Source organism: Diadema setosum, chromosome 18 (genome assembly GCF_964275005.1).
Source record: "Diadema setosum chromosome 18, eeDiaSeto1, whole genome shotgun sequence".
Taxonomy (NCBI): domain Eukaryota; kingdom Metazoa; phylum Echinodermata; class Echinoidea; order Diadematoida; family Diadematidae; genus Diadema; species Diadema setosum.
This window is the reverse complement of record NC_092702.1, coordinates 31,559,876-31,587,862: the sequence shown is the minus strand read 5'-3', so window position 1 is coordinate 31,587,862 and position 27,987 is coordinate 31,559,876. Positions and strand designations below refer to the sequence as shown.

Below are 27,987 nucleotides of genomic sequence, written 5' to 3'. Positions count from 1 at the left end.
ATAGTTGGCAGCTCTGTATGGAACATCATGAGGCATCATCAAGTCACCCAATGCTCTGACAGGATGCAGAGATGAAGTAAAAACAAACCACACTGTCCTCAAGTGCCTTACCTCAAATTTTCTGTGTTACCATAAAGGTGAAGGATATCTTGGAGCCGTTCTCGGTATCCCTGGAACAGATGAAGGACATTGGGAATAGACTGACCGATCAGATGGAGAAAGGTCTGGACAAGAAAACTCACTCTGAAGCCAAGGTCAAGATGTTCCCAACCTATGTCCAGTCACTTCCAGATGGCTCAGGTATAGTTTATGCTCAGTGAGCAGTTTGAAGGTGGCTACTGTAGTTGAGCCTTGCCTTTTGTTGCTTCCCTCCTCCCCTCCTCCTTTTCCTCCTCCTCCTCCTCCTCCTCCTCCTCCACTTCTCACCTCCTACTCCTCCTCCTCTCCCCTCCTCATCCTCCTCCTTGTCCTTCTCCTCCTCTCCCCTCCCCATCATCCTCCTTGTCCTCCTCCTCCTCTCCCCTCGTCCTCCTCCTCTTCTTCTTCCTCTTCCTCTTCCTCCTCCTCCTTCTCTCACCTCTCCTCCTCTTCCCTCTCCTCCTCCTCCTCTTCCACCTCCTCTTCCTTTTCCTCCTCTTTGCTCCCCTCTTCTTCAACTCCTCTTTTTCTCCTCCTCCTCCTCCTTTTCCTTTTCTTCCTCTTTCATCTCTTCTTTCTCTTCTTTCTATGGTAGGAAAGATGTACTTTAGGGCATTGCCTTTCAATCTATATGTGTGTGGTTATTATGTCGTCCTATCAATAAATTCTGCTGGCTGCGACACTAAGATATCTGGTATCAGATTGTGATTTGAAACATCTTAATGGAGATTGTAGATTTTTTGCCTTCTTTGTCAAGGAAGAACAAGCACAGAAATGCTGGAATGAATCAAGAAATCTGGTAAATCTAACTGTAATCCTGCAAAATTCACTTACTTTTATCTTAAAGAACTCGATATGTATCAAGAATCAACTTTTTTTTTGGTTTTTTTTTTTTTGCATGGATGAACCTGGAATGGTTTGGATTCTGAATAAAGACATGATAGTCATGTACCGGCAATCAAAGCACTCGGCATTGTTGTCGTGTATTCTGATTGAAACGTGCAACCAATACTGCTGCTCACTCAGTGTCCCTGTACAACAAGCCAGGCATTTTTTCTTTTATAATATTCCCATTTGCTCTAGGGACCTTTGTAATTTAGCCTGTTGGGCTTGATTGAAATGCCATGCTGTGCAAACCACCCAACAAATTTGATTTCAATTGACTTCAGTGCAATAGAATGCATGCTACTTGCATACACATGTGTACAAATATATATTATACAAAGATTCTTGCAAAGCTCCATGTAACATTAAACCTGACTGGCTTCATTTGAAAAACAGTAGTCATTGATATAGTGTGATTAATTAAAAAGTATATAATGATGAATGAAAGAATAAAAGAGAGAGAGAGAGAGAGAGAGAGAGAAAAGAATAGTTAGAGTAAACAGCAAAAGGTTAAACAGAGGAAGCCAAACCCCTTACTGTAAACATAATGAGCTGTAATAGTGTGTACTTCATTCAGGTAGGGTGTGGGTGTGGTCAACTTCATGTGAGATGAACTCTTGTGAAAGCAAATGTTTTATTAAGAACCACAAATGGTAGACTTTATAGGCTACAGATGAAACACTACAGATGAAACATAAACATTATGTTTGCTAAAATTATTTCTGCTGTTGAAGTTGTTGTTGACAAAGAGTAATGATTAGCAAGATACTTGAAATTGACTTTCCTGACTAGTGAAAATCCAGAAGATTTCTGATTTCCTTCTTTCTTTTTTTCCTATCACTCTCTTAAAAGGATTGTACAGTATTGGTGGAGATGAGAATTGGGCTTTTAACTTTTTGCGAGATACCAAGAAAACACTTATGATATACAATGAGTACAGAACATACCATTTTAAGAGGAATTCAAAGTTTATTTGATGAAAATTGGGTTTGGAATGACTGAAACATCCAAAAACAAAGTAAAACAAAGCGATCGCAATAAAGTGTGGGTCCCACACTTTATTAGAATCATTCTTTTGGATATCTCAGCTATTTCAAAACCAATTTTTATCAAATAAACTGTGAATTCCTCATAGAATTACCTGCTCTTTCATATTTCATAAGAGGTTTCTCATTATCTCACCAAAAAATGTTAGAAACCTGAAATTATGTCTCACCTAAAACTATACAATCCCTTTAATATGTGAGTGTCTATTTCTTACAAAATCTTATAAGGTCAAATCCACTATTAGGAAATGACATTCTGGAAAAGAGAATGGAATGTAAAGGTGAAAGGACAAATGAATAGTAATGCATTAGATAAATACCAGTAATAGTGGATGAAGTTGTTTGGAACCAGACCAAGTGGAGGAAAGTCCTTACCATTTTAGAAAGTCAACCTTGCATGATGTCTGCATCATGTTCTGAGCAACACAAGACCATGCAATCACATGACTTATAACCTGTCATGTGACTTGTGAGATTCATCTTCTTTGGTCTTTCCCATCAAAGATATCGATGAATTAACTTTTCTCTCAATTGATTGATACAAAGTTTTTCTCGCCCAAGATGGATAATCTATTTATTCATGTATGTCTATGTCTGTATATGCGTGTCTGTCTGTCTGTCTGTATACTGATATGTATGTATATGTATGTATTTATGTATGTATGCATGTACGGGCCTCATGTCTCTCTTGCGGGGGAAAGAAATACTTGCCCTACTGGACTGAGCAGGCACATCATAGACCAATATCCCACACATAACTGGGCAAATGCCCATGATATAATATGAACTTAAGTTCTTGCCCAACAGAGGGCTTTGGCTGTCGATTCGAGTGAGGAAGAATATGAATTTTTGGAGCACCCAGAAATTCTACTGCTATATGTAGATGAAATCAAACTGTTCCTTGCTAAGAAAAATGGTGATCTACATGGCATTACCCACTGTTATATGTACAATGTAGTAGTGCATAGTAATGCATTAGAGATTCCAATGAATACCCTCTCTCATGTATACGCTGTCCTCTAAGAGCCTCAAGATCTTTGCTAGATCGAGTTCTAGCAAATAAAACACCTTTCATAATCGACCTACTTTTCCACCGTGGGTTTGCTGTTATCTGATCAACTCCTCCACGTTGTGCAGTTTCCTGCACAGTGATTTTCAACCATGCCAATGCACTGTAGAGATTGTCAAAGACATAGCAAGGACGAACGCATAGTGAGAACAAATATACACTGCGAGAATTAGGGAAGTCCTATTTGGGGGGCGTGTAGAGGTCATCTGGCTAGGGTTGCTCCTGGGGCCCTATCTGCACCTCAGTAACTGGTGATGTCAAGGGGCCTTTACTTCCACGGGGGCTCTATCTCTTCCTGCCCTTGGGTGAGGGTGTGAGTATGAGCATGGACCTTGTAGGTCCATGGTATGAGTGAGAGTTTGGAAGGAGACACTACTAGGGAGGCGGAGGGAGTGAAGTACAGGGGGAGGGGGGAGGGAATGGTGTGGAAAGGGGTTTCCCCCTTTCCCCTTTCCCCCTTTCCGTGATAGGGAGCTCTAGCTGTTTGCATTTTGACCAGTGCAATCTGGTGCATACTTTAGTTAGGGTTTCAGCACATAATGGGAGGATGAGGAAATTTAAATATGAATCTGCCACTTTGTCATATAATACATGAACTTGTTCCTACAGCTCTTAATGACTGCATTATATACATTTGTATCTAGAATAAGAACAATAAGGAGCGTGTGAAGTCCTAAGACCAAGATGAGTACCATACTTAGCTCTATTACATACATGTAGATGTAGGGCCTATATAATTAATAGCCTGTAGACCACTGAAATACTCATCAGTTTTTAGTAAAGAACTGCAGTGCTTTTCTTGCATGAAGCCAACAACAAATTCTGTTCTTTACTATGTATGGCTCAGCAAAAAGTGTTAATACACATCTGCAGTAGAATAGAATGCTAGAATACACAGCTACTTTTTCTTTGTGCCTTAGATTTATCCTGGCACAGGCAAGAGAAACAAACAAGAAGTAGAAGAAAAAAAAAGAAAAAAAAAAAGAAGAAGTGACATTCATAATGTGAAATAGTAAAATTGGGAGACATGGATGGATAAAGAGGCTGAAATCACTGTGTTGTCCGAGGTTTGCATGCATGAGTGCTGTGAAATTCATCCCCCATATAGGGTCTACTACAACTACCATACACTCCAGTCATATTCAGCATGTTCCAGGTCACGTGTAGTGGAAAGGAGGCTTGCTTTCCTCATGGCGGTACAGTACTGTTCTGGTGACCTTTGCTGGTACCCGTCTCTCTCGAGCACAGCATGACTCTAATCCCCCCTTTGCTCTTGGGCGCTTGTATTTGTCTGCATTCCGATCAGTTGTAAAGGGAACGTAACACGTGGCAGTGCTGGCCATACCTTTTCCACTCTGCGCCTGGTTGTGCTCCTTGCCCAACCTATTCAAACATTGTAGTGTGTGCTTTGTAGACTGTAGGGATGTATTTCAACCATATAAAACTAGCTCATAATGTCATGCATTTAAAGCGTTTGTTAAGGTCTTAGCCAACCTTATAGATCTGAAGGGATTCATCTTTTAATAGCTTGATCCTGCTGGAAAAGAATGTAAAATATTTGACTACACTTTTGATTTCTTCCTGCTCTAATAACACTATATCAGCATTAGGCCTAATTAGCAAAGAAGAAGGCCCATTGTAGTGCCATTCTCATTGAAAATATTTTGATTTGGGTTGCGATCGGGGTTGCATCTTTTTGATTCAGAATTCTCACTGTAAATAATGTTGAAACATTTTTTGCGGTTGCAATTACATACTGTGCGAAGTCCTGACCTGCACATGTTATGAATGGTATACTTAAACTACCGGTAGTCTAAATCACAAGGCCAATTCAATATACTGTGAATAGTCACCGCATGGTAAAAATACTCAGTTGTAGCAAAGAGCAAAATGCACGGTGCATTGTAGGATATCAATTTTTTTTTTTCATTGTCACTGTACTCTCACTGCACAACTTCATGTCTATTTGCAACAACAACAACGACAACAACAAGAAAAAAGATACACAAATTTATGCAATTTGGATCCCAACCCAAGTTTTATGAAAAGACATGTCGTGTTTTCATTGTAAAAATGTCAAAATTTTGAGGGAAAAAAAATTTTCTTTTGAGTGCAATGAGGACAACACTATTGTGCACAACCAAACACCAGGCATTCAAGCAAGTGCTTGCATTACTACCAGGCAAAAGCACTAAACACACACAGTCTGGGCAGACAGTGCTTGAAAGCTCTTTGTGGAGTCATTTTAGTGAATTCCCCTGAACAGCTTGCAGTCATGTTCCTTTTTCTGACATCTTGGCCCAAGGCCTTGTCACATAGAAATTTTCCGAATACTCAAATGGATTCTTTTTCTTCCTCTTCTTCTTCTTCTTCCTTTTCCCCAACATACAGTGTACCATTATTGTAACTTACATTGCACATGACAATGCCGTCTTCAGCTGGCATTGCAGACGTGTGCATTTAAACCAGAAAAACAGGAAGTGGGGAAAATGTAAGGAACTGGTTCTGCATGGGCCTACATGCTTTGGACTCACATTTTGAGAGTGACATGTTTGGTACCAGCACGTAAATGACCTTGCGAGTCAAAAGCTTAAAGACTAACTCTCAGTCTTAATGTCAAGGGGTGGGTAAGGGGATTGCACTTTCCCTTTACTGTAAAAGTGGTTTCTTTCGCGGTGGTTTTATTTTTGCGCTTTTTGCGCTTTGAGGTCGAACCGCGAATTTAACATCACGCGAAAATATTTTGAACTCGCCGCTTGTTAACAACGCTATTGCGCACATGCACACACTGAGATTCCGCGCATTGAGTGTATTGATGGTCAACACACACACAGCGATACCGCGCAATGTAGGTACAAGCATGTTATAAAGTACTCGAGAGACGGGATTTCAGGTAAGCCTGACTTTAATTCTAATTTCTATTTTATAAATAAAAGAATAATTGGATTATAGGTTTGGTTTTCATGTGCAAAATAAAACAGTTTTTGCCGACTGTGAACTCACAGACTTTGCCGTCCGCGAATTTAAACACACGCGAAAAAGTCGGCATCGATGGAAACCGCGAAAGTGTCTGTACGCAAAAGAAACCACTTTTACAGTATACAACATGTATATAAATACAATATAAAATGTCTGTATTTAAGTATAGAGCATTATTGAGATATATGTGCCAATTTTCAGCTCTCTTCTCAAGGGGTACTTTTAACCTGTTGAGGACGAGTCCCGAGTATACTCGGGCAAGTTTCAATGGGAAATGTGTGTTGTAGCAAAATCAAACCGTCCTCAATGGGTTAACAGTTGAGATTTCATATATTGCTCTGTGCAAACAGCTCTATGGTACTCTGCCTACACTCAGCCTATTCTTCCTGGTACCGTTAAAGGGAAACAACTGGGCCCTGTTTCATAAAGCTGTTCGTAAAGTTACGAATAACTTACGAGCGACTGGTGATCAGTTCTTGTGCTGAATTATGGAAATTCTGATAAGTATAGCACATCAGAACTGATCACCAGTCGCTCGTAAGTTGTTCGTAACTTTACAAACATCTTTATGAAACAGGGCTCTGGACTCTGTTATTATTCAAATTGATTTTGACCAGGGAAAGTGAGGTCATGCGAACTGAACAATAACAGTTGGAGTGAAATCAGAAACAAACTGTACAGAATATGGAATCAGAGAGTGTAACTTATTACAGAAGAATCATTGAATTATTTTGTGTCTTTGCGACTAATCTCACTGTTGTATAGAAGCAAAAAAAAATTATCATGTATTAAACTTTTAAAAAAGATACTGTAAATAGAAGTAAATGTAGTGCGTGGAGATTGATCATGACAAGCTGCATATTCCGTCACCTCCTGTGATAAGTTGCTACAATGTACCTTGGTGATATTCAGTTTCTCCATCAAAAATGTGATATGTACAACATACATGTAGGCCCTATTCATGAGAGGAAAATATGTACTGTGGTATTTGTAAAAACTGATTTAGTGTATAGGTGCAATTTTCCCATGTTTGTGAAATAAGGAACATGATTTTGTCGTAAAAATTTGGATTTTGCTCTGCATCAGGTTGTTTTTTAATCAGCAGAAAGTTACTGAACAGCCCTGCTCATGTGTTTTTTTTTATTTCACTTTTTTTTTTCATCCTGCGGTCTAACCACCCCATGTATTATCATTGTGGCCTACAATTCTCTCTCCCATATATTCACTAAACCGCACTGCCCTTCGAAATCGTGAGAGTATGGCGGTGCATGTTGTTTGTGCATGTCTTGAACTTGTAGGCAACTTTGGAAGTGGTGGTACAGTTTGATTCTCTGATTGGTTTCCCTTGTGTGAAATATACAATTGTATGTGTACAGAAACAGAGTAATGGTTGACCTCTTGCTGTGAAAGCCATGCAGTTTGCACACCGACAATACAATTTGCCTTGTTTGCAGTCATTCTACTTTTCAGTGGTTCATTGCTGCATGATCAACTCTGTGATCAGAGACTCCAACCGCAAGCATCCCTTAAACGGGAGATTCTTCCGCCTGGATGTCCTAGCAAACTGGAGACTTTGATCGTGCGAACATGTGCGCAATATCATGTGCGCACAGCGCAAAACATGACCCTGCAAGCTTCAGCATTATAGGTGTAGACGCTTTCTTGTGACATCTTATCCTTATTTCTTTACATCTAAGGTCCTACAAGACAAAACTGAAGTTGATTGGGATTATTAAAGCTGGAATGCATCTTTTGAGTATTAAAGAGAGATGCGCAGCCAGAGCAAGAGAAATTCAAACTCACGTGGAAGATCTGAAGATTTTAAGAAAATGACCTCAAAGTGGGAGAATTGGAGTCTCTGTGTGATATGTAGTATATGGCTTCTACATTTGTATATATTCCTACATTCACATAGATTTAAAGGTAGGGGATACCTTTTACATGTACAGACCTCCCAAAATGCAGCAAAACATTAGATATGAACCTCAGGGGACTTGTTTAGGCCACTGCTGAGAAATTTGAAAGTCAACATTTATCTACAATTTGAACTAGACTCGGAATTTGTCAACACTGACAAATTAGGTGATCCGATCTCTTTGAAAATCAATGATTTGAGTCCTGATCCAAATATTCGTGACCATACAGGTTTCATCTGTGTTGACGGGACATTGGCCGTGTGATGTTTGGATTCTCATTTAGAAAAGGGAGTGAGACCTGCCATCTTTGGTACCGAATTCCGTATACACTAACGGAAATACAGAATGAAGTATATTTGACCTTTGACCTCACTTTGCACACCCAAGATGGCGTCTAAGCAAAAAGTGATTATTTTATGAAATGATTCTTGTAACATGGTCTTTGCGTGTGCAAAATATGGGAAAGATAGGACATGTATTCACCAAGATACAGGATGAAACATTTATGACCTTTGACCCTAATTTACATACCCAAGATGGTGTCTGATCAAGTAGTTGTTATTTTATGAAATAATGTACGTGACATGTACTAAACATGTGCAAAATATGGGACTGATAGCCATTGTCGTTGTTCATCTATTGCACAGAAAGTAGTAGAAAGAAAGAAAAATAAAGAAAAAATTATGTTATTTTATAGAAATTTGAAGGAGAAGCATAAAAAAATCAGAAAAAGATAAAGTAAGGAAAGGGAGATTAAGATTAACTAAAGAAAAAGAAGAAAAAAAAGTGTTTAAAAAAATAAAAAAAAAAATATTGGCAGGGGTGAGCCTCGAACCAGGGACCTTAGGGTTACGAGTCGGATGCGCTACGCAATGACCTATTTCATTCTCCATAGGCCCTGTGTATTAAGCAAAATGACGCTGCATCGAAGCCTCGTGCCATTTTCAACCAAGTTTTTTGACGTGATGCCGACGTCGTATGAAAAAATGGAGGGCACACTCACGATAGCCCAAAGTCTCAGCTACAACATACTAAAATCTGGGAGAAATTCACCGAAGCATAAGTGAGCTACTGCTCGAAAAAGAGAGTCATGTCAATTTTCACTGCCAGAAAAAACTGCTCTCCCATAGAGATAACACGTAAACTGGTCAAATTTGACAATATTACTTTCAATCCATTTTTACGAGATGATGCCGCCATCCAATCAAAATGTTGTTATTATATTAATGAAAGATCATTTAATAAGCTACAACATACTGAAATCTGGGTGTAAATTGGCAAAGGATAAGTGAGATACGCTCGAGTAAACTTGAAATTTGATGACGTCATTTTGAAAATTTACTTTTTTTACTTTATTAAGAAATTTGATATCTTTTAATCATTTTGCCAGCATCGCCAACCCATGAAATAACATGTCCAACTCATCAGCTTTCAGAATATGTACAGAACATGGGGGGTTACCGTCCATCCTGACGAGTAAAATCGGATTTAAAATTGGCGTTTTTTTGGCATCGTTGCGCTGTATATCGCCATTGACGCGCGCGCGGAATTTCAACTTTGACGGACCCGTATGACGTCATATTGAGTTGGATTGACTTGAAACTTGGTAGAAATATTCCTTGACATTTTAGGCATCCGATAAGTGTAAAAAAAACGGGAAATTTCCATTCCATATGAGCTGTGTGGGCGAATATGTGCGCGCGCGTACGCGTCCGTCCAATTTTTTCAATTTTTCAAAAAATGCTCCAAATGGTCTAAAACGTGTGCAAAAAAAATTTGAGCTCGATTTGAGCATACAAATATTTAAACGCGCGCGTACGCGCACGTTTTAAATGAAAATATGAATTTTGAGAATATGAGTAAAATGCGCATAACTTGAAATGTATGTGACGTAAATTTCATTGAAGAATTCTATTCCATTAATGAGATATGATTGAAAATGTGTTTTCATATAATGACGTCATAGTGACGTCACGGTCGACTGATCACTATGATTTTACTTGATCTGTCGTCTTTGGGACATCATACATATATGGTATAAGTTTGACATTGAAAGGTAATGCACTTTCTGAGCTAACCGCTGCACAAATTTTGCCCAGAAATAAAGAAGAATAAAAAAAATACTAGACTCGGAATTTGTCAACACTGACAAATTAGGTGATCCGATCTCTTGGGAAATCAATGATTTGAGTCCTGATCCCAATAGGCATGACTATACAGGTTTCATCTGTGTTGAGAGGACATTGGCCATGTGATGTTTGGAGTCTCATTTAGAAAAGGGAGTCAGACCTGCCATCTTTGGTACCGAATTCCGTATGCACTAACGAAGATACAGAATGAAGTATATTTGACCTTTGACCCCATTTTGCACACCAAAGATGGCATCTGAGCAAAAAGTAGTTATTTAGTGAAATGATTCTTGTAAAAATGGTCCTTGCGTGTGCAAAATATGGGAAAGATAGGACAAGTATTCACCAAGATACAGGATGAAACATTTATGACCTTTGACCCCAATTTACATACCCAAGATGGTGTCCGATCAAGTAGTTGTTATTTTATGAAATAATGTACGTGACATGAACTAAACATGTGCAAAATATGGGGGGGGGGGGTAATAGAGGCTGTTTTTCTTGAGTTATTGCAAAGAAAGTTGCAGAAAGAAAGAAATATCTCAATACATCGAAGATAAGCTTTAATTTCAACCAAGTTTTTTAGCATGATCCAGACATCGTATGAAAAACAAAAGGCATATTTCTGATAGCGCAAAGTCTCAGCCACAACATATTAAAATCTGGGAGAAATTCACCGAAGGGTAAGTGAGCTAGTGCTCGATAAAGACAATCATGTCAACTTTCACATCTAGAAAAATTCCCTCCCATAGAGATAACACGTCATAACGAAGATACAGAAAAAAGTACATATGACCTTTGACCCCACTTTGCACAGACAAGATGGCATCTGAGCAAAAAGTGGTTATTTTGTGAAATGATCCTTGTAACATGGTCTTTACGTGTGCAAAATATGGGAAAGAAAGGACATGTATTTATTAAGATACAGGATGAAGTATCTATGACCTTTGACCCTAATTTACATACCCAAGATGGTGTCCGATCATGTAGTTGTTATTTTATCAAATAATGTACGTAACATGAACTAAATATGTGCAAAATATGGGGGTGATAGGGGCTCTCTTTCTTGAGTTATTGCAAAGAAAGTTGCAGAAAGGAAGAAATATCTCAATACATCGAAGATAAGCTTTAATTTCAACCAAATTTTTTGACGTGATGCCGACGTCGTATGAAAAAACAAAGGGCACACTTACGATAGCCCAAAGTCTCAGCTACAACATACTAAAATTTGGGAGAAATTCACCGAAGCATAAGTGAGATAGTGCTCGATAAAGATAGTCATGTCAATTTTCATTTCCAGAAAAACTGCACTCCCATAGAGATAACACGTAAACTGGTCAAATTTGACAAGAATACTTTCAATCCATTTTTACGATGTGATGCCGTCATCCAATCAAAATGCTGTTATTATATTAATGAAAAAGCATTTAATAAGCTACAACATACTGAAATTTGTGTGAAAATTGGCAAAGGATAAGTGAGATACGCTCGAGTGAACTTGAAATTTGATGACGTCATTTTGAAAATTTACTTTTTTTACTTTATTAAGAAATTTGATATCTTTTAATCATTTTTTCAGTATCGCCAACCCATGAAATGATATGTACAACTCATCAGCTTTCAAAATATGTAAAGAAAATGGGGGGTCACCGTCCATCCTGACGAGTAAAATCGGATTTAAAATTGGCGGTTTTTGGGCATTGTTGCACTGTATATCGCCATTGACGCGCGCGCGGAATTTCAACTTTGACGGGCCCGTATGACGTCATATTGAGTCGGATTGACTTGAAACTTGGTAGAAACATTTCTTGACATTTCAGACATCCGATCCGTGTGAAAAAATGGGAAATTTCTATTGCATATGAGCTGTGCGTGCGTATATGTGCGCGCGCGTACGCGTCCGTCCAATTTTTTCAATTTTTCAAAAAATGCTCCAAATGGTCTGAAACGTGTGCAAAAAAAATTTGAGCTCGATTTGAGTATACAAATATTTCAACGCGCGCGTACGCGCACGTCTTAAGGTATAGATGAATTTTGAGAATATGAGTAGAATGCGCTTGACTTGAAATATATGTGACGTAAATTTCATTGAAAAATTCCATTCCATTAATGAGATATGATTGAGAATGTGTTTTCATATAATGACGTCATAGTGACGTCACGGTCGACTGATCACTTTGATTTTAGTTCGATTGCCGTCTTTGGGAGACGATACATGTATGGTATGAGTTTGAAATTGATAGGAAGAAGACTTTCGGAGCTAATCGATGCACAACTTTTGGGGAGAAATAAAAAGAAGAAGAAAGAATCCGTACAGAAACAGAAGGTGATCCGAGAGGATGCTCGGATCACCTAATAATGCACAAAACTCAACTACTCAGTAGTTCTGTGTGTCAGCCACACTTGAGCCTTTTTGTTGCAGTCTTCTGTATCTTTTATCTATAAACACAAATCTAAAAGTATAAGAGCTGATGTAGTAACGTATAGAGTGTGTGGCAAGAATGTATATAGAAATGTTTGAAAGTTTGGATGAACTTTCTTCACAAAATATACATGATGGACACACATGCAGTGCATGGGTCTGCAAAGGTAGCCTAGTAATGTACTGGAATTTACGGTGAGCCCCGAAAAAAATTCAATTCAAAATCTAACGGTCAATGAAAATGTACTAAATGTTACCTTCCACTTTCAATACTTTATGGGAGTTTCTAAAATGATACTCTCTTCAACATACCACTGTATTTATACAACACTTCATTTAAGGCATGCAAATGGGATTCCCTACCTTTAATGTGCAGCTGACTAATTTGTGTTATAGTCAATGGTTATATAAGATTATGACAAAACTAACAAGCATGGCAGCTCGAGAATCTGTGAATAAGTTTGAGAATTAGAGGGGAAGTCAGTTTACTATGAAATAGATAGCTGTCATGAGCATGTGTAGGATCCACCTTCAGTTACATTCTCTCCAGATTTGACCATTTATACCTGGTATTCATAATGTTCTTGCTACTACCCTCTGATGATTCAGAACAAGTTGCCATCTGTCTCTTTGTTTTTGTCCTTTTTTTTTTTACAGAGTCATGCCATTCATTTTCCTCACCTTTCACAGTCTTTACTTCAATGTTGTAATAGCTCACTTTGTTTCACATTGAAATCTCTACCTGTCACCGTGTCTATTCTGATATGCCTACACACTGTTTATCACTTACTGAGAGTCATATAGAAACCAAATGACCCTGCTATTATAAAGGCCTTTGAAATGCAAGGGTGCTCAAATCTCCTTGTAGCCAGGCCTTTCAGATAATCCCCCTGATGGAACAGGCGGCTATAATGAATGGGAATCTCGTCCCAGGCTGCCCTGGATGGCTTTAGCTCTATTGAGTGTGTCTTTGACAATATCAGCAGCCTGTGTCCTGTTTCCATGGCTACCTATGTGGATGGGATCTCATTGTCAAGATTAAGATGGAGGGGGTGGGGGTGATGGGGGATTGGGGAGTGAATCATATGCCCTTTTCAGTCAACCCCTGTGGGATAATGTATGGATGCTCCTACTGTAATACACAAGTTGAGGTGAGAGAGGCATCTTCATGTTGTTTCTCTCTCTTTCTCAGCTGAAATATCAGATATATTGGATTGCTGCAGATAGAATATGTTACAACAAATTGATGTCACAACCTCCATTAGAGGCACAATTCTTTGGAAGTGGGGTCTCCGACAGTACAGAGTTTTATCGAGTAATGCTCATCAGCTGTGACTTACTTAAAAGTGGTTATTTTTCTGCGAGTAATAGTTTGCACTCTGCCAGAGATGATGAATTTTGTCTGTTTAGAATCAAGACATTACATTATAGCACATACATTAATTACAACAACCAAACTCTTCGTGTGCTTTTATTTTCGCACTAGTTTCTGGTCACGCGAAATGCGCAAAAATTTCCGCATTATGACTATTTCCACTTTTAAAGTACCGGTACATTTAAATACCTGGGTTTTTTTTGTTTTTTTGATTTTGTTTTTCTTTTTATTTGAATGGCAGTTTGAACTTCAGTGATCTCTTGAATCAATTTTCTTGATAGAATTTTCAGGTGTATGATACTACCTTGACAGGACTTTTCGATAGATGAAATGTAATTTCTTTTCTTTTTATTTCAATTTCAATCTCACTTTCAATTTCAATATATTAAGACAGAATGTACACATTGGTGTAGGCCTACTGTACACATGGTAAATTCCATAGATAAAACCAATTACTGTGTATGTCAGTTGCATAATTTTTTTACATTTACTATTTTTCATGTTTTTGTAAAAGAATTACACATAATGATTCATAATGAATTAATTTTGGGACGTGGTTATTTGCTTCAAGTTCAATACCAAAGCTCTGGGATGGGTCAGATGCACACCTTCAATTTGAAAGTAACTTCTAGTACTGTAGCCATTCATACAGCATCACCAAGTAGCCCACAGGTACACACCATTTGTATGACCAATGCACCTTCTGAGCCACTGGGGTGCAGGGAGCATCCAATTCATCACGTGCCACCTCCCTAAATCACATTTCCTCTGTTACACATCTCAAATTATGATAAGGAATGCTGAAATTTCAACACTACAGTGTATGAAGAATACAAAGGTCCATTCTATGGACTCACTAGGAATGGCATTATTCCATCGTTTGGTATCACTTGCCATTTGAATTGATTTTACACAGTAAATGGTATCCTGTTATGAGCCATTAATTATCACATGATCATGTGACAATATAATCCAGTCACTGACTGTTTTTCTTCTTGTTTTTTTTTAACTATCCCATGCAATACAGTGTAGAGTAATCACAAAATAAAGCACCATACAATTGGCTTCTTTTGAAATGAGGTAGGGTGTGCAGGCATGTTTTGTTTGTTGTTTATTCACAGGGAAACAGATTGAACAAAAATTGACTCATTCAACAACAACAACAAAAAAGAAGGTGCAGGGAAGAAATCATACTCAGCACATGAATACTGAATTTAAATTCTATGGTGGCATTTCAGAAAAAGCCAGAAAAAAAAGAGAGATCCAAACAGATTTGATTATTGAATAGCAGGCATGGTTGACCAAGCCTGCTCTAGGTCTACACTGTAGGAATAGTCTACTTCCTTATTACTAAACAATGGGACCGCGATATACCGGCACACTCTAGCTACAATGCATGGTGTAGTCCAGGGGCGGGTAGCTGTGAAGCTTGCTCAACACACACGTGGCACCACCTAGCAGGGGCGGAAATAGGTCTCATTCCCTAGCCCTGGGGCAGGTGTGTTTTCACTCAGAGCGTCTTCCTTTACAGCATTTGCAGATGTGTGCTGTTATAATGCTGTTATCAAATCTCCACAGGTCTGTTTGGCTATATCTGCATCTGCCAGTGGGCCCACCTGCAGTAAACTGGCTGTGAGAATATTCTGTTAGAGTTTGTTGATGCTGAGAACACCATGAAAAGCTCTATAAAACACTCGGTACACAATAAATTTACCCTAAAAATATTACCAAGGACATGTTCTCCTTCATTGTATACTTGTCGAATGAGTAAATGGAGCAATAGTCATAGAATACATCAGTGAAATTTGGAGGGAAATCGGACAATCTGTTCAAAAGTTATGAATTTTTGATGTTTCTGCGCAGTCACAGCTGGATGAGAAGACGACTACAATTTAGGATGCCACATGCATAGAACAATTTAAGAAAAATATTAAGAGAATTCCACTTTTTTTCTTTTCTTTTTCTTCCTGCAAGAAGCACACAATGCAAAGGTGTATCATACCACAAACAGTCCTCCCTTGGACACTTGTCTGAATCTATGCATACCAGGTACTTGTAAAATCAGTAACAGACGTGCTAACGACCCACACAGAATAGGACCTACACATACATAGCTGGTACTTTCTTCAAATTAATATAACTGTCTGCACATATTTTAGCATCAAGTCAGCTTTGTTGTCATGACACACACACAGCAGTGGATGTGTACTGTGTACATTTGTCCAATCTTCAAAATTGTTCTTTTGCTTGTCACATCAATACAGAGGTACAATTGTACATGTTGTCTGGAATTGTGTACATGTAGGTTAAATTGTCTGTGGAAGCCAGGTCAGCAGAGTAGGAACACAGGTTATACTTTGGATGTAAAATTGTATCATTACCAGGACTGTCCCTGTGTTCCCTGTGGCTCAGAATGGCAGTATGCCTTGATTGTTTGTATGTTTATTTCCAATACACATCATACAAGTATGAAGCATTACATAATTGCCAAGCACTGTTTTGTTGTTGTTGTTGTTGTTGTTGTTGTTTTTACAAAGCATACAATATTTTTTCCAAGCACAGGTGAATGTTTTTGTGTACTTTCTATGATAGAATTTTTTAAAGGATTTTTTTATTTCTCTCTCTCATTTTGTGTCACTCCCTTGGATGCAACAATCATTTTTTATTAGACTTGTTTCTTTCTGAAAATCATTCAATGCTCTGTTACTGGAAAATCAGTGGAGAGGGCTGCCAGTAGAAGACTAAGTGTTTTTGGATCCAGGCTCTTACAGTATTATCTTTTCGTGGCTTATAGTGATCCTGTTGGATTGATCATCCCAACTTTCTGCCCCATTTTATCAGGGTTTTTCCCCATTACCATATCCAATGATTTCACTATAAATGTGCATCATTATGACAATGTAAATTACTTTTTGAGTATGAAGTTAGGTCGTTGAGGACGAGTCCTGATTATGCTCAGGTAGGTGTCTATGGGAAGTGCGTGTTGTAGCAAAATCAGTCTGCCTTCAACGGGTTAAGAGAACCAGATACACACTTGAATATTAAAAACAGAATCATATGAAACTTTGTCACTCATTATAGGGAGATGTGCATGTGTATATGGTGTGTGTTGGAAGACATTTGTGTCGCAAGTCCAATGTCGGCCTTTTCCCATTTTATGCAGGCATGGGCCTACCAGAAATAAGTTAGTTCTCTTCCTATAGCTTATGATGGTGAGAAGGAAAGGAGAACAACTGTATTTAATACTTTTCTTTGAAGGAAAACATTTTCTTTTTCTCTCTTTCATGACATTATCAAACTACATATGTATGTGTGTTACTAGTAGGAAATGTGGCATGATCAAGATCAATTGTCAAGAATGCATGTTTTTTTTTTTTCTGTGCGTGTATTTCTGCAGAACGGGGAGACTTCTTCGCCCTGGATCTCGGCGGCAGCAACTTCCGCGTGCTGCTGGTGCGCCTGCTGGAGGGCGAGGTGAAGATGGAGAGCAAGACGTTTGCCATCGCCAAGGAGATCATGATCGGCACTGGGGAGCAGGTGAGATATACCACCCCTCATCAGGAGGTCTCAGTGGAGCTCCTAGACCAATGGGGATAGACTCCATTCCACGCCCAGACCCCTTCAATGTACATCTGAATTCAAGGATGGGGCGTGGAAGTTTTGCTTGCAGTGGCAGATCCAGGCAGGGGTGCACCAGGCGCTCGCACCAGCTTTATTTTTTGCTAAAACAACAGAAATAAAAATTTAAAAAAAATTGTAAAGGCCCCCCCCCCCCCTTACGTATGTACAATGTTCAATGACATGTGATCTACAGTATCTTGTTATGGCGGGAACATGTCTCGCCCTATGTAGCACATCCATAGCACCTCCTGCAGATAAACGAGGGTGAAACTAAATCCATCATTAACATGATCTTATCTCTTGAGCTCGCTCTTGCGAAAGTCTTCAATTCAACGTTATCAAAATCCTTTCAACAATATCTAATTCATGTCTGGACAATTTCAACCTAACCTAGCCTCTCCTTGCAAACAATTTCCTAGTCTAAATAAACCCACTCTGCTTTGAAATCTTGAACAGCTTTCTGTCGTCGTCGTCCCATGTCATTGGCAGATAACAATAATACATGTTTGTACATGCGTTGTCTCAATTATGTTTACATTAGAGTCTGAAGAAAGAATAAAGCCCTACGGCCTTTGCTTTCCTTCTAGTGCACATATTCTACACGTACAGCAGCTTCACATTTTGCAAGTCATCCCTTGGATCTGAAATATTAATACTATTTTGATATATGTGGGGTTGGGGTTTTTTTGTGGGGGGGGGGGGAGGGGGGGGGAGGGGGGGGGGAGAGGTGAATTGTAGATACCAAAAATGATGATTCATAAAGTTAAGGTAAACACTAATGACTCCACAGTATGTTAGTTGATTCTATGACGTGTAATAAACTCCGCTAAATGACCATTTCTAACCTTTTTTATTTTGTTTTTTTGTTTCAGCTGTTCAACTACATCGCCGACTGTCTGAGCGAGTTCAAGAATGCCCACGGTCTGGGAAACAAGAGTCTTCCGCTGGGCTTCACATTCTCGTTCCCATGCCAACAGAAAAACCTTGCCTCAGGTGGGTTTGGATGCAGTTCTGCCCCTGTCTGCTGACACACGAGAGGAGAGCAGCAGAAGAGAGTAGCACCATTGAATCATGTCCTCCATTACTCATGCATGTCTGAACACAACTTTTTGTGATGCACAATGATTTGTTAACCCACTGAGGACGGACTGATTCTCCTGTAACACATGTTTCCCATAGTCACCTGCCCAAGCGTACTCGGGAATAGTCTTCAGGGGGTTTACACCAATACAAATGAGCAGTCCTAGTCAATGTTAATGACAGATTTGCAGCATATATAGCATGAACAGAAATGGAAATATTGGCCACCTTTTGCTTGGGACTTTGATGAACAACATCACTTTTATAGGACAGTATCGTGGCAACATTTTCTGTGGCCCATCCTTTTTTTTTTACAACTTTTAGTTTAGACATTAACACAGTGAGTTAGCACTGACACCTTTTTCCTGAGATGCTTGTACGAAAGAGAAACTGTGTCAAATTCCTTTTGCTTCATTTGATGAAGGCATACAGGTACTTTCATAGTAGTACCTCAGCAAAGGTAAGCTGCTGAGCTGTCCCAGTTAAGCAGTGATGATTGTACAAGTGATTAAATCTTATTGCAGGAACAATCACTTTCGTGACATTGTATTCGTGTTTGCAGCAGTGACTGTCTTTGCTCGTATATCAAGTATCAAGTATATTTCTGTGTAGATTAGTTTAATCAAGTAGATACAAAAACAGCATTTTGCAAATCGATTGTTCAAACAAGAGGAGATATTACTGGCCTACAACTTGGTGCTCAGTTAGAGTGAGTCAAAGGGGGTTAAAATGCAACCTTGGGCTAAAAATTACTCAACTATAGATATACAAATGTACTGTACCAACCGTGCAGAAATCTTATGCGTCTTCTCCATGAGATTGGAAAAAATGCCATGTCATTGATTCTACGGTGTCTCCCCCCCCCCCCCCCACTTCCTCTGGTGTTTGTTTACTGTAGGTACACTCGTCACATGGACCAAAGGTTTCACAGCTGATGGGGTAGAGGGACAAGATGTCGTGGAGTTACTGAAGCAAGCCTGCAAGAGAAGAGTAAGGATTCATTAACCCATTGAAACCCACAGTGGATTTATGTACTAGAGCATACAGGGCCTCATTCATAGTAGTACGATGGACCACATCACTTTGTTGAAGTTTATAACAGCAACAACAGCAGTAAAGGAAAACATTGAAAAATGTAATAACACGATAGAAATGATATTATTACACCCATACATTGCCCAAGACAAGATGTGTAAGTGTGCCAGTACGCTGGTTGAATTTCGTCATGCAACGCCCATCACAGGTACAAATTGCTCCAATAAAGGTACCGGTAAGTGTGAAGCATGCTGTTGTGATAGTACCACATGCAGAAGTTATCATGAATGAGGTACCAGGACATAGTCTGTGTGAGATCTTATTACTGGCAACCAGCCAGTAGTGTTGACAATAATAGCATGAATGAAATTATGATGGCCATCTGCTTCCATTGGTACAAGGAATGAGTTTGTATTATGGTGGTTTTTTATGTGACTGTTTATTTTGTCATCAAAATTAACGTTGTAACCATGAGCCAACTTTTGAGGAGAGCTTTTTATCTACATTTGAATACAGCTACTTGTTTTTCTTCTTTTTCTTCTGTCAATGATACTGAACAGTGGTGGATCGGGCAGAGCTACCAAGTCTCACGCATTGTGAGTGAGACTCAAGCATTTAGGGTCTGTCTCACGATCTCACGCATGACACCCATTTTTCTCACGCATTGGGAGCATAGCTTAAAGGATTAAAGTGAGAGTTGCAATTGAAAGCATGTTTCCCTTTTGTCTTTCAAAATAAGTAAAAAATAGTCATTTAAGTATGCACCAGCTTGCACCATTAAGAGCTAAAAATTGAAAAAGCTCCCTTCCGTGGGAGGGCGGACACTCCCTCCAACACCCTTCCCTCGCTCAGTTGCTTCGCCCCCCCCCCCCCCCCCCTTTACAGAATTCCTGGATCCACCCCTGCTGAACCTTGCATATTTGCAGAAAAGCATAAAATCTCATGCAGGAGCCATTCATGAGCTATCTACATAAGAGATAGAGCAACTTGCTCACAAACATATAATTGTTTAATATGCGTGGCTGTGGCCAGTCATCGGCATCAGTCTGTGAAGCCAAACCAAAAGTCTTCTCAGAGTGAACATCTCCAATAGTAAAGAATAAAACAGGATGCAAACGAATCAGATTTTTTGGTTCTATTTAACCATCTTTATCAACACACATACACACCAACACATGAAAACATTCAAGATGTACATTAATGGATGGATACTTGTTATCAAGGCCTCTACATGTACAGACATTTTTTTTGTCCTTTGCTCCTGCTCTTCCAAGGATGTGGATGTTGACATCATCGCTCTGGTGAATGACACGACAGGCACGCTGATGTCTTGCGCGTACACAGACCACAACACATATATTGGACTCATTCTAGGTAGGTCTACTCACCTGTTTACTTCTAACTCACCTGATGGAATCTTCTGATCCCTCAACTCAATCCATCCCCCCCCCCCCCCTCAATCATTATTGAAATCAGACGCTTAAAGGTAGGGGATACAATTGTACCTCTTACAGAACTCCTAAGATGCAGCAAAACATTAAATATGAACCTCAGTGGACTTGTTTAGGCCGCTGCTTAGAAATTTGGAAGTCAACAGTTATCTAAAATTTGAATAATGCACAAAACTCAACTACTCAGTAGTTCTGTGTGTCAGCCACACTTAAAGGGAACGCAAACCCAAAGAGCAATGTGGATCGAGTAAAAGCATTAACATTAATAGAACACATCAGTGAAAGTTTGAGGAAAATTGGACAATCGATGCAAAAGTTATGAATTTTTTAAAGTTTTGGTGTTGGAACCGCTGGATGAGGAGACTACTAGAGGTTATGACGTATGAGTGGACAACAATATAAAGAAAATATAAAAGGAATTCCACAAAAAGTCACTTTTATAGCAAAATGAAAGAGTACTTGACTAACCGCTTTCAGAAAGCATGGGTAATAAGTGTTACCCCTAACATATGTCAGTATCAAGTTGATGGAATGTGTAATTTTCATGAAAAATGAATTTCTATTTAATTCTCTTTATATTTTCTTCATGTTGTAGTCCTCTCATACGTCATACCCTCTAGTAGTCTCCTTACCCAGCAGTTCCAACACCAAAAATTTAAAAATTCATAACTTTTGCATCGATTGCCCGATTTTCCTCAAACTTTCACTGATGTGTTCTACTAATGTTACTGCTTTCGCTCAATCCACATTGCTCTTTGGGTTTATGTTCCCGTTAAGCCTTTTTGTTGCAGTCTTCTGTATTTATTATCTATAAACACAAATCTAAAAGTATAAGAGCTGATGTATTAACATATAGAGTGTGTGGCAAGAATGTATATAGAAATGTTTGTAAGTTTTGATGAACTTTATTCACAAAATATATATGATGGACACACATGCAGTGCATGGGTCTGCAAAGGTAGCCTAGTAATGTACTGGAATTTACGGTGAGCCCCGAAAAAAATTCAATTCAAAATCTAACGGTCAATGAAAATGTACTAAATGTTACCTTCCACTTTCAATACTTTATGGGAGTTTCTAAAATGATAATCTCTTCAACATACCACTGTGTTTATACAACTCTTCATTTAAGGCATGCAAATGGGATTCCCTACCTTTAGCATAAAACTAGAATAATGATGATGATGATGATGATGATGATGATGATGATGGTGATGGTGATGGTGATGATAGTAATAGTAATAATAATGATAATAATAATAATAAATATAATGATAATAATATTAACAATGATAATGATAATAACAAAAACAGTAATACTATATATGTGTAGTGCTTGATACAGGTGTCTCTATAAGCGCATTGCTTTAGAACAGAAACATTGAATTGAGATACAGAATGTAATTACGAACAATGTCATAAAACATCACCATTTTTTCAAGGGGTTGCTGATGTACACATTTGTGTCAATGGCCATCTGAGACATCACTTCCTATTTCTTTTCTTTTTTTTTTTAAGTCTCTGCTGTCCTGATCCCACCCCCATATGAAATCATCAGTGGTAGGCAATGAAACATTGACATTTTAAGCATGTATATGTAGGCACAGGAGTCTTCTGAAACATCTGTGTAAACCCACAGTATTGACATTGACATTGCAGAGGTGTGTAATTTATTAGTTTTAAAGGGATTGTATAGTTTTGGTTGAAACTTAACTTCAGGTTTCTAACATTTTTGGATGAGGTAATGGGAAGTCTCATATGAAATGTGAAAGAGCATGCAGTTCCTAGAGGGATTCTATGTTTCTTTGAGAAAAGATGGTTTTGAAATGGCTGAGATATCCAAAATAGAGCAATCCTAATGGTGGGACCCACCTTTTATTAGGATCACTTTGTTTTACTTTGTTTTTGGATATCTCGGCCATTCCAAAACTGATTTTCATCAAATAAACTTTGAATTCTTCTTAGAATGGTGAGATCTCTACTGTTTCATAAGTGGTTTCTTGGTATCTCGCAAAAACTTAAAAGCCCACTCCTCACCTCCACCAATACTATACCATCCCTTTAATGTCTAGCATTGCAGATGTTTTGTTTGATATCTTTTTTTTTTTTTTTTTTAAATTTATTATTGCTTTCTGTTGTCCCCCCAAACTCCCTTCAGGGACCGGCACCAACGCCTGCTACATGGAGGAAGTGAACAAGGTTGGCACGTGGCTGGGGGATGCAAATGCCCGGGAAACCATCATCAACATGGAGTGGGGGGCGTTCGGAGACGACGGTGCTCTGGACGACTTCAGGACGGAGTACGATAAGAATGTGGATGAGAACTCCCTCAACCAGGGCAAACAGCTGTGAGTATACGCAAAGCGCTGCAAAGGGGAAATCCAGTCCAAATATACATTGTAAGTTAGTCTGATAAGAAAGAGTAAAGTATTACGAGTTCAACAGTATAGTTTTGATCAAAATCAGATGCAAAATAAGGCAGTTATGACATTTTGGAAGTTTCGCTATTTTGGGGGGAAACAGTTCTTGAACAGTCAATATGAATATGCAAATGGCAAAGTGAGCATGTCAACTTACCATATAGTTTGTACATAAAATTTTGAAATTTCCAGTTTTTCATTCAAAGCAATTATGCCCAAGGCTCAAATCCCCATATATCTATCTGATCACTATTCTGAAGTTATTGAACTGCGAATAACATGTTTCAGACTTCTATGACAGAAACATTGAATTTTCGTCATTTTTTGTACTTGATCAATGGAAAATTGTGAGGGTTTGACGTGGTTAGCTCACTCATTTGTATATCCATATCCACTGTACAAGGACTGTTTTGCAGAAATTAGCAAAACTTCAAAATGTCATAACTTCCTTATTTTTCATCTGATTTCAGTCAAATTTATACCGTTGAACTCATAAGATTTTACTCTTTTTTTTATCAGACTAGCTTATACTTGGACTGGATTTCTTCTTTAACCCTTTGTATACTTAGAGTGCCCATTGGCACAGAATTCCCCATAGCATTGTACACACTGTCCTAAGTTCAGAAATGGTCAAGAGCCGCCTTCTGGTTTTTGGGGTTTTTTTTGGGGGGGGGGGGTGGGGTAGGAGGGGGCTCCAAAATTATGTGTTTTTGAAACCGGAAATTATTTCATTTCTTATATTTGATCTTGCATGTTTGAGATGAGTAGTTCTCCCATTCTTTAATAGCTAAAACATGATTATTGCCTGTGTACACCAGAATCTTTTCCGACCTGTTGGGTATGTAGCCCTGCAATGGGTGCTTGCATCACACTCTCAGATTTCATGTTCAGCATCACTTCTTTCTGTCAGGCCAAGCATGGAATATGATGTTACATACCATGATTTCATACTGTAGTTGACGCATTGGCACAAATGAATAGAAATGAAGTTGATGTGGTGTTAAGTAAGATTTAGACTGTAGTACATGGCACCGTTTAGCAACATAATCACACTATGTTATATGCTTAAGCCTTCCATGAGATATTCCATAAGCTTCAAAGAATGAATTATTTGAAATGCTAAATACATTTCCAAAATGTTACCAAAGGCAGTGATGATGATTTGATTTTAGTGGTTGCATTTTATTGCCTCTGCCTAGGAAGGAGGTTATGTTTTCATCGCCATTTGTTTGTTTGTTTGTTTGTGTGCAAAATAACTCAAAAAGATGATAACAGATTTGAATGAAACTTTGCAGGAAAAGTTGATAGTGACACAAAGAACAGATGATTAAACTTTGGCAGTGATCCATGATTTTTTTATAGATTTTTGAAGGAATTTTTATCTTTTGGCATCTAGGGCCAATGAACTTGTGAGTTCAAGCTGCACTTACTTGAGGTTTCTTTGCATACGTGCTCTAAAGCGTGTGCTCTGCTCGGGCAAGGTGCCTCATAGCTGGAAGCTGATGACATGAACAAAAGGCTTCTACTTTACATGCTGTTATTTTCGTGTACAGATATTTTCGCGAATGAGGTCACAGACATTTTTGCGAGATGTTGTTTTCGCAAATTGACAAATAGAGGCCTTCATAAGCGCACTATTACCTTAGTGCACGGTTACATTTTTGCATGTTGTTAGATTCGCGCCCAACTGTGATTCGCAAAATTCGAGAAATTAAACCCTTGTGAAAATAACAGCTTATACTGTATATTTGGAAATTGGGTGATTTTCAGCTTTTTCAGCATGGGTGGAAATGAGCAGCTTGCTCGGCGGAGGTCTCTGCTCTCAGAGTGCTTTTCTAGTTTGCTATATATCTTGTACGAAACTGAAATTATATTTGATATCCTATTCTGTCTCACTAGCACCATGGAAGCTTACAAGAGATAACATTGGGCTCTTTGTTCATGACTGTGTTCTGACCAAGTGGTCCACTACCTTTTTAGGGAATGCTTTCCTAGGTACTTGTCAGCACATGAAATAATGATGTGGAAATGACCAGAAAGTACATACAAGCTTGGTATCTCTCTTTCTCTATCTCCTCTCCAGGTACGAGAAGATGATATCCGGCATGTACCTTGGAGAAATCGCCAGGCAAGTTCTTTTGAAGATGACCAAGCAGAAACTCATCTTTGGCGGAGTCTCAACGGAAGAACTGGAAACGATGGGGAAATTTGAGACACGCTTCCTCACAGACATTGAAAAGTAAGTTTGTTTTTGGATCAAATCAGTCAAAAAAAAAATTACAGTATATCTACCTGAAGTTTGTACTATCGTCATGGGACGAATATCATGATATATTCTTGTTGATAAGGGTGCTTTGTAGGTCTTACAGTGATTTCCTATATTGTCTTTTACTGACCTTTGCTGTGTACTAATAACTTATAGTTTGAAATGGAGGTAGTGGAACATGTGGTTTTGTGTGTAGGTTCAGACTTTTCTCATTCCTAAAATCACTCCAAGTCACATTTTTCTTTGCTTTCTTCTTTGCAGTGACAAATCCAACAATGGCTCAGTGGTATCCAAGATTCTTGCAGAATTCAACCTGGACCCCAGCCAAGAAGATATTGACATAGTCAAGGTGACATGCCATCAAGTCGCCATCCGGGCCGCCCGTCTCGCCGTGGCCGGCCTGGCGGCGGTCACCAAGCGGGTGCACCGCGAAGACCGGCCAGAGGTGACCATCGGTATCGACGGCACGCTGTACAGGAAGCACCCGCTGTTCAAGCAGGAGATGGAGGACAAAATGAAGGAACTGGTCCCCGGGGTCAAGGTGAACTTTATGCTGTCGGAGGATGGCAGCGGGAAGGGTGCTGCTCTCATAGCCGCAGTCGCCTGCAGGTTGCACGGCAAGGGCCAATAAAAGCGCCGCACTGATACCTGTAGTAGAAAGACATGAGGGTGCTTTTTACTGGGCTGAGAAGACACACATGCAGGGTAGGAGCCCCAAACTCTGGGTAAAAAAGCATATAACAAAACAAGAGACATTCACCACTATTAATACGGGGTAAGCCTCTCCAGCGTAAAAATATGTTAACGGAACATTGCCTCAGCTCAGGTTGATAAGTCTGTATTTATAGCGTCCAACGTTGTGTAAGTGGAATACCAAATCATGGAATCCTGTAATCAGTTGTCCTTTGTCGGCGAGAGATCCGGCATTTCTGAAATGAAGCCAGATCAGATAAATCATCACATGTCTTACTGTTGATGGAGATTTGCAATGTCGTAGGCCCATATTTCATGTGATGATCGTGGTATACAATGCACTGGGCTGCCACTATAATCCACAACCTTTTGTTCTGCGTGTCTCCCCCTTCTTGTCATGCTTATCTGTGCTTACAAAAGATAAAGTTAGACCGGTGTGGTGATGGTATCTTTGGTGAAGTAGTGGACATGAAGAGAAAGCATAGCAATTGCTGAATCGGCTGGTATGTTTCACGATAAAAGGCATGAGAAGAAAAGCCTTCAGCCAGACAAACAAGTATATCAGATATGCCTCGGCTCCAACAGACCAGATAACCCATTTTGGTGTGCAAGAAGGAGACTAGCCTTACTCAAAGACTCTGTCTGGCATTTATTGGCCTTTTAGTTAATACAAAGAATATGTGGTTGCTTCTCAACAGTGCCAAAAACATCTCAACCTAATTTGTGAAAAGTAGAGAGCGGCCGAGACGCAATTTGTAGAAACAAGTTTGCCGTAAATTCCCTGCTCATTAAAGCAAGTTTACCTCTTTAAGCATGTCGATATAGGATAGAAAGCACATCTAATGACTCTTTCTCTGTGTTGTACAGCCAGTATTGGTAATACTTTCTGATTAGAGTTGACTGTAATGCTAACCTACACCACACCAATGGTATGCAGTATGTATAGAAACAGGGTTTTTAAGAAGTTTAAAAGCTAATGAAATGCCTTGTTTACTGTACTCCTTTTTTTTTTTTCATAACTCTGTACGTGTAATCTATTCTGAAAGACAACGAAAGAAGGAGAAGAAGTAAGAAACAGAGTAGATGTTGTTTCAAGACATACATGGATGTCACTATTTGAACAGGCACAAGTTGATAATAGCAAGGTGTCACATGAATAACATCCATAACGTTTGGCAAGGTTTTTGCGCTAGATTCAGTGCACTTTCCGTGGAGATACTCCGCTAGGATGACAGATTGGTCATAAAAGCACCCACGGCACATAGAATGTCCCATCTGGATGGGACATTATCTGCTTTCCATCAGGAATGAGTGTATTTTCGGTTGAATTTATCCTAAACTATACACAATTTATGATTCAACGTCCACTGCAGAGAAGAGTCTGGTAAGGGAAGATCATACCAAGTATGTCTCACTCTTTGCATTTACAATTTTTGTTTGTTGATGTTTTAATGAATTTGCC

General features: G+C 39.0%; 1 protein-coding gene across 1 annotated transcript; it reads left to right on the top strand.

Annotated features, from left to right (window-relative positions):
- Window positions 1–150: 150 nt before the first annotated feature.
- On the top strand, window positions 151–27,946 carry LOC140241696 (hexokinase-4-like). The gene is made up of 8 exons (XM_072321439.1): window positions 151–300; window positions 17,357–17,496; window positions 18,453–18,573; window positions 19,559–19,650; window positions 20,970–21,069; window positions 23,305–23,494; window positions 25,650–25,805; window positions 26,094–27,946. The coding sequence occupies exons 1-8, from the start codon at window positions 180–182 to the stop codon at window positions 26,461–26,463; spliced, it is 1,290 nt and encodes a 429-aa protein (XP_072177540.1). The 5' UTR covers window positions 151–179; the 3' UTR covers window positions 26,464–27,946.
- The last annotated feature ends 41 nt before the right edge of the window (window positions 27,947–27,987 follow it).

Bases quoted from the DNA above. Each gene is read 5' to 3' on its own strand.
- LOC140241696 (XM_072321439.1), top strand. From the start codon at position 180: ATGAAGGACATTGGGAATAGACTGACCGATCAGATGGAGAAAGGTCTG. The intron at 18,574-19,558 runs GTGGGTTTGGAT...TGTTTACTGTAG, and splicing joins ACAGAAAAACCTTGCCTCAG to GTACACTCGTCACATGGACC. The intron at 21,070-23,304 runs GTAGGTCTACTC...AACTCCCTTCAG, and splicing joins ATATATTGGACTCATTCTAG to GGACCGGCACCAACGCCTGC.